The sequence below is a fragment of the Notothenia coriiceps genome, unplaced genomic scaffold, assembly GCF_000735185.1.
Source record: "Notothenia coriiceps isolate Sejong01 unplaced genomic scaffold, NC01 NC01_scaffold00023276, whole genome shotgun sequence".
Lineage (NCBI taxonomy): Eukaryota > Metazoa > Chordata > Actinopteri > Perciformes > Nototheniidae > Notothenia > Notothenia coriiceps.
In genome coordinates, this window is record NW_011355977.1 from 55,785 (window position 1) to 63,645 (window position 7,861).

Here is a 7,861-nt window from a genome sequence, read left to right on the forward strand (position 1 = left end):
ACTGGTTCAAAAGGCAACAGTGATGTGAGTAATGTATTTAATTTAGTCTTAATTTACATTATTTTATTTCATATTCTGTTCTTGTACATATCCCATATTCTATTGACATGTATACAGATTTATGCACTAATTTTTGTATTTTATTCTATATGTTGCATTGTTGGAGGAGCTCAGGTCAGAAGAATTTCATTGCCATTTCTACACTGTAGCTTTGTGCATATAACAATAACACCTTTGAATTTGAATACTGAAATACTGTCCTGAAAGTTATAATCCTCATGAGAGGGAGTCAAATTATGAAATAGAACACTGTTTGTGATCCTATTAAGTATTCAATGGCAGGAGACTCACGTTTCCTTCACACTAACAAAGAAATCAAGTGTAACTGTTCGTCTCACTGATGTCATCATCACTGTATCCTGTTCACTCTCCTTACACTGCATCAGAGCTGCTTTAACTTAATGCAAACCAAACATTTCCCACTGCTACAGCCTCTTATTGAAAGTCGCCCACTGGCAAAACACACAAAGTAGTTCATGAAGAGTTGCATTTGATCTGCTGCCACCTCCAAATCCTCAGAACAGGTGTTGCTAAACATTTATTAATAAAATAACAGTTTTAAGGTTCTTGCACTGGTGTATTTTTTATTTTATGCTCTTCAGAGTTTTGCGCATAAATGAATATTCGTTAATTCAAGTCCTTAATAAATGTGTTCACACAATGGAGTTGTGGTGTCTGTGGCAACACACTGGCACACTTATGCCTGGAGATAAACTATCCAAAAGTTGTACAATTAAGTATTTTATCCTTTAGCATATTAAGTAAAATTAGCTTTGTTAAGAAGATTGAGATAATAAGAAATTAAACATGTGTGTAATCTAAAATGCGGAAGTTTCCTATGTTTAAAGAATGGGAGTTCCGTCACTTTCAAGAACACGTTTTTTTGTTCCATTCTTTAAACTTGTTGAGAAGATGATGACACATCATTTAATGACATCCCAGCAGTTTCTGAAAAAGCACTATTGTCTGGCAGTGAGCTAATCAATCTCATTCCAGTCCACACAGCTCCAGCCACAGACGCAGCAGAAAACTGCCTCGAAGAAAATGGGATAAATCCAGCAGATAAATTGAATTTGTCGGAAATAAATGTGGTGATGAATGTATTCATGCATTAACTGGTCTAAATGTGATCATGTGAAGGGCACAACTCTCTCTCTTGCTCCCCCCCTCCCATCTCTCCCCTCCTGCCTCCTCATACTGTGCCTGTAATCTGAGTGGGCACACATGGACGTGTTCCGCAGTGACAGGTGCCTGAGACGAGCCCGGACCATCCCAATCCCAGCAGTCGCATCCACTCTGCTCAGACAATAGCTGATGAGCTGGGTCATTCCCAGCATCGCCATTTCTCCGCGGTGGAATACGCGTCAGTCTCTTTGTATTAGTCTAGTGGGGTGGAAGAGCCGGTCGTCCTCGCCAGGTTTATACAGGCAGTGGACGGCTCTCAAACAAGGGCCGTGTACTATCACTACCAAACACTTCCTGGAAGACAACAGTGGTTTTGGAATGTGGTATCACAGCTAGTTTTCTTTTTCAGTCTAAACAATGAAGGCATTAAAAGATTAGTAGATTGTCAAAATAAATGATTAATTTCACCTAGCTGACCCTTTTATCCCAATAAACCTACAATAAGTGCAATAAAGACACAAACTTAGAACAACAAGAAAAGTGCAGTTGCATTTGCTTCAAAGTGCTGTTGCAGTTTTCAAAGAGAAACTCGTTCCTTTTTTTGGGAGCCAGGATAGCAAACAGGTGTGTTTTTTGAGAGTTACCTGGGTCCAACTCGCAGTGAGGGAGTAGCAAATCAATTCACAAGAAATCCAATTCATTTAATTTAGTTTAAGTCATTTGTCGAGCAACAATGTTAGACAGTTTTGTTATTCAGGCTGCTTTTCTGCCTTGTATATCGTTGTTAATTAGATCATTTTTATACAGACAGAACAAGCCATTAGAATATATCACCCTAGGCTAAGGGAATTTTATTCATTATTCACAAATTTTCACATGAAACAATCATTAGTTGCATCCCTAGTACCAAGCTTTACTTGGTTTTATTTTTGTTGTTGTTTTTGATCCTTTTACCCACATTTACATATTATGAATGCCACAGTGACAAACCCTATGCAGCACCTTATAGTGCCTTATGCTACATGTGTTATTGTTACATTTAATGTGATTGCTATTATGTTATGTGACTGCAGGGGGCGCTGCATGTTGTTCTCTATATATAGTTAATTTGTGCAGTGGGAACAATCTCATAAAGGAAAGTGGCAGCGTTGAAGAGCAGACAAACCCCTGGCAGATATAAGTGAAGTATAAACAAACTTTTACTCAGAATGGACATATTCACCTGTGTTCTCCTGGGCTCCTCTCTTGTGGGGGATGGGTAGTAATATGGAGAAGGCTTTCCAGACCCTAGTAAGAAAAAAAATTCAATTGAGTGGGATGCAAATCCACTTCATTACAGATCAGTGAAACAGTCTGCACTTCCCCATTGGGCAAATGTCTGTATTTAGATAGAGAAGGATCAAGAAGTGCTGCGCTGCGCTGAGTGAGAAATAACACCAAATAACAGAGATGGCAACCGCTGTTCTGTTGTTGGCAAAGCCCATGGGATGGCTATTTCCGTTGGCACTATCCAATTGGTGGAATCCTGAAACTCAATTTCCATTTCGCTGTGCAACTCGTGGATTGCTGAGGCTGCGGCTCATTCTGTTTACTATGCGCCCCCCCCCCCTCTCACCTCCCCCCTCTGCTTCCGCCAATGAGCGTAGGCTGGCAAGAGCTCTCATTTGGCTGCAGTATGTCTGTGCCCACTCACTTCCCCTGTCTGCATGCTGTGACTCCCTAACAATGGCACCATTGTAGAGTGTCCACCACTGTCAGGCCAGCTCACTGTACTGCTGTGCAAACCGGCTATGAAGTGCTCTGAATTAAAGTGACTGACTGTCTCAGGGCTGGCAGGCTTTAGTGGAGGTGATAAGCGGGATCTGTCTTGGCAGGGAGACCAGACGGCCATGGAATCAGCTTGGAGCGTTATGAGGGATAACAAAGATAAAGTCCTGCATGGACAGGACCAGAGGGTAGCCTGTGGTTACAGTCTGCTGCAGATAGTGGACGCTGAGTGTGGTTTAAAGACTGATAATATGCAAACTGTAAGGACCTTAAATAGCTTTCACATGTGTAAATACCTGTATACTGTTTTTTATGGATACTGTTGTCCCCTTGGTGGTTATAAAATTGCATAGTTGACTGTGACCTCTGGTAATCTCTGATGGTGTCTCTATGCTCTTTGATGCCCAGCATGGCAGGAGACGACGTGGCACTGGCAGCTGCAAAGAGAAACACACATTTTTACAATACATTCCAGAGGTTTTCCTGCTTCACTGGCGGAGTCTATTTCTATCCTGCTGGGTCTGTGGGAAACTAGAGCCTACCATGGTGGTTAACTGGGGACATCTGAATGTTGCTGGTGGGGAGGGTCGGCTGGGACTTGAACCGGTCTCTTTCAAGTGTTGACACAGGAGTGAGGAAATGGTTTTGGTTCCATCCATCCTGTTAGGAAGAAGAGGGACAGGAAATGTGGTGGTTTGTATTACTAGAACAGTGTTTGATTTTGTAAAACTCTAGAAAAATAACTTTTCATTGGTCCCAGAGGGAGTTTTTGTAAGACTCCTTTGCTGTGTGGTCATCAGTAGGTCCGTGTCAATAAAAAGTACACAAGACATGTTTAAAACATTTAAAACCTTTTATAGTGTTTCCTCTCATAGAAAAATAATGTTATTGACTTTTTTTATTGCTACCATCTTTTCATCAGTCCCAATGTTCTTACCTTCTTATAGATGGCACGCAGATCCCGGTACAGCCACAGTGTGTTCAGCACCTGAGCAGAGGCTTTAACCACCTTCATAGAGAACCTGGAAAACAGACGAAAACATAAACATATATTTTTGAGTGTTCCCGAATCACTTAGGCCTCACTATAAATCACTCTATAAATATTACAGGACAATATGTTTGAAAGGAGAGTGTCCTCAGTGTTTTGAACCTGGAACATTACTGAATATAAAGCATTTCAGAAATAGCTGCTGGTCCATTATTCCACAGGGACGAAAAACCTCAATGCACACGAGCTGACTTCCCTCTGGCTACAGCTTCACCTTTTCGGAGCATTTCAATATCTGTGTGTATGTGTGCTTGAAAGTGTAAAATGTTGTGTAAATCTCCCACTGTCCAATGTCCAGGACAGTGTGTACAGTCCATCCTGTTGGTGTGTTTGAGTAGTGCATTTGAGCATGTGCACATGTTAGCGAGGGTTTGTTTGTGTGTGTCCTCTGCACCCTCACTTAAAAGTGTCTGAACAAATACACGCTGCTGTAGCCCACCTGTCTCCTCTGCCCTTGGTGATGTTGACCAGCTTCTCGATGCCGCCCGTGTCGGCGAGGGCCTTGGCGTTCTCCATGTTTTTGCTTGTGACCTCGTGCAGGGTGCAACAGATGGCCGCCACCGTCTCGTCCGACAGCAGGGTGGTGTTCCCCCCGGGGAGCCGGTTGACCAGGTCCCTCATCGCGTACTTCCCTGTGAGAAAGGAAGGGAGGAGAGAGGCAATGTATTTTGACATACTGTAAAGCAGGTGAAAAGAAGCTCATGCACAGAGGGAAGACATACATACATTCGCAGTATTTCATTTTCTATGTCACATAATGCATACATTGATTTCTGCCACTGTGACCTTCACTTTATGTGCTTCTTCCTACATCGTGAAAAATATAATTATTCTGTACAAGACTGCAGCGAGGTAGGCAGTTTTCCTAAATGACATTGCGTTATCATTACAAGGACATTGGTGTGTGAGTATCCTGATGATAAAAAAAGGATTGTTTCTCCTATCTCTCCTTCAGCAGAGCAGCCCAGCTGAAGGACCTGCATACATGCAGCATAAACTCACTCACACACACAACCAAAAGCACCTTTCACACAACACTGCAACTCCTCCCCATCTGCCTACAGGCGTCACCCCTGCATTGCTGGAAATATAACTCATCATTAATTCCACACAGAGATCACATAAAAAACGATTTTTTAAAATGTTTTATGGAACAAAGAGGGCTGGAGTGAGATCAAATGGAAATAATAACCTGAAGTTAACATTTAAAAAAAATGTTCTGGTTCCATTTCTGTATTTAATTTGAACAACACATTGTTCAACAGTGTTCCTGCTGTCAGTAGCCCCATTATACAAAAGCATGAAACCGTTTTTGATGTAATGTGTTGAAAACAAATAATACAATACATGTCCACAATATTATGTGTCTTACATTGTCCTTTGTATGTCAAAAAACGTTTGATACAAGTTGTTACTGAGCAGTGAGATCAAGCGTTTGTAAAGCACAATACTGTATAATTGTCGTGCTATATGCCGCATCTGAGCATGTAGCTAAAGCTGCTGAGCCCAGGGGAGAAAAGCATTAATAATCTACATATTTGTGAGTCCTCTTTTTCAACTCACTCAAATCAATTACAGTGTGTGGTGTTTGAAATTGTGACTGACCTATGAGCTCCTTGTTCCTGACGTCTAGCGCCATGTTTCTGAGAGCAGTGGCAACAGAACACACCACCCTGTCGTTATCCATCCGCAGCAGTTCCACCAGGATGGGCAGTCCCTTCTCCTTACGCACTGCTGCACGGATGTATGCTGCAAACTACACACACACACACACACACACACACACACACACACACACACACACACACACACACACACACACACACACACACACACACACACACACACACACACAACTTAAAATTGATTGTTTTATGGTATACAAAATAAAGCGAGAACTTTTGTGGGTGTGCTTGGGTTCTCCACGTTACTGTACCTTCCAGTTGCCGGCTGACAGGTTCTGAAGGGATCCAGCGGCACCCTCCAGCGTGGCGGGATTTGAACTCTCAGCCAGCAGTGTCAGGTAAGGCTTAACCACCGCAGGGTGCCACAGCATCTCTGCGCCCTTGGGAGACTTGGAGAAGCCGGGGATGGGTCCCACACCGTCCCACTAAAAAAACAACAACTAAAGTGTTTAGTCCGGGATCTGATGCAGAATATTTCTTTTATTTTTTCTTTAAAAAGCATCAAATGTAAAACAACTATTCATAAAAAGTGATAGAATACCTATTGTAACTAAGGCAGGGAAGGCAAAAAAAAGAAGAGTCTTATTCAAATGTAATCATAAAGAGATAGTGCTACATAATAGTGCAGAAGTTTAGATGTATTTAGAGTTTTAATGGGAAAGAATACCTATGATCTTGTAGCATAATGAACCATAATTCCTTGTTTTAAAGATGTAACTATACACAACGAAGCACACACAGGTTGCCACTAGATGTTTTTATATGTGTAATCTGTACCTCTTGCAAAAATGTTATCAATTTCTCCTCCAGAAATGTCAATTAGGATCCAATCTCCATTAATATTGACTTAGACGTTGATTACATTTGGACAAATCAAACTCATTGCTGATTTGAATACTGCTCATAGAATCACACTCACTGTGTCTTCCGGTGAGCCCTTTTTTTTCTTCTTCTTCTTCCTGCCCCAGCAGGTGGAATCCACTTCTTTACTGGGCGTCTCGCTGCCCAGTAAGCCGTCGAGCTCCTGCCCTTCAATGATTCGGGACGGGGGCAGCTCCAGCTCCAGACGATACGACAGGTTCCTCAGAGTGCAAATACAGTTCTCCACAATCTGATGCCGGGCAGAAAGAGAAAGGGGTTTAGCGCGGTTGTTAGCAGCGAGGCTTCTAAATCACCATGACAAAAGCTACAACACAATAAACTCTGAGCAGCACGCTATGTATCTACAGCCAATGTGTGGTACACTGACCAGCCATTGGAGGCGCGACAAATCAATTGGTTATGGAACCCAAGGGTCTCCAGTTAGAAAGCATATCTTGACCAGAGCAAATTGTTTTTTTTCCACGCTGTTTGAGTTCTTTGCAGACTTCTCCTTACAGAATGTCAATGGGCATACATGTTTGACATTAATAGGCCCAGTTCCCGGGGGAGGGGATCTCCTCTATACAGATGAGCCACTCGAATGTATTTTTCTCTTTTAAAGTGCAGATCCAGAGTTCAGATTTAATTTATACTGATACCATTGAAACATTTAAATACACTGTATACCAGGTCAATGAGCTATGATCTATTGGATTCTGAATGTTGTGAGTGTATGAGTTCATACATAAAGTACATAGTACAACAGTTGCTGCTGAATGCTGACTGTTCAGACACAGGAAATGAAAGGATTTAAACAGGGTTAGGGGGGATTCTTCCCCAGAGCCTCATATCATGTGGCAGCATGTTTTGGCCTCGCTTAGTGTGAGTGTGTGTATGTGTGTGTGTGCGTGTGTGTATACCTTGCTGTCGAAGTCAGAGGTGTTCACACAGGCTTTGATGACGTAGAGCAGTGAGTCAACTAGGCCCTCACAAACTCGCATCTGTTTTCTCGCCTCCTCGCCAGCTGAACTCAGGTTCCTTTCAAGAAGAACATCACACACACAAAAATAAGGTCTTTGATTTGGGGCTTGCCCAACAAACAAATGTGCAAACAATACAGACAATAACAGCTGTTTGTGTGTGTCCCATTTCAGTGTGTAACCTGGCCTTTGCTATTCCCCTTACACCATCCATAATGCATGAAGTTTGTGTGTGTGGTCTGACTGAAGTCATTATAGGACTTTGCTGAGTAAATAAGGAATTAACAAAGTGAGCTCACACACACACACACACACACACACACACACAAACAC

General features: G+C 42.2%; 1 protein-coding gene across 2 annotated transcripts in view; it reads right to left on the reverse strand.

Annotated features, from left to right (window-relative positions):
- pkp4 (plakophilin 4) overlaps positions 1-7,861 on the reverse strand; it is a 73,112-nt gene that overhangs the window by 992 nt on the left and 64,259 nt on the right. For both annotated transcript variants that reach the window (XM_010781501.1, XM_010781500.1), the window contains 9 exons: positions 7,469-7,586; positions 6,607-6,798; positions 5,939-6,112; positions 5,608-5,758; positions 4,442-4,634; positions 3,890-3,974; positions 3,495-3,612; positions 3,249-3,389; positions 2,408-2,472 (listed from right to left, as the gene is read on the reverse strand). In XM_010781501.1, coding sequence (XP_010779803.1) covers positions 2,408-2,472; positions 3,249-3,389; positions 3,495-3,612; positions 3,890-3,974; positions 4,442-4,634; positions 5,608-5,758; positions 5,939-6,112; positions 6,607-6,798; positions 7,469-7,586 — 1,237 coding nt within the window. The remainder of the gene's footprint in view (positions 1-2,407; positions 2,473-3,248; positions 3,390-3,494; positions 3,613-3,889; positions 3,975-4,441; positions 4,635-5,607; positions 5,759-5,938; positions 6,113-6,606; positions 6,799-7,468; positions 7,587-7,861) is intronic.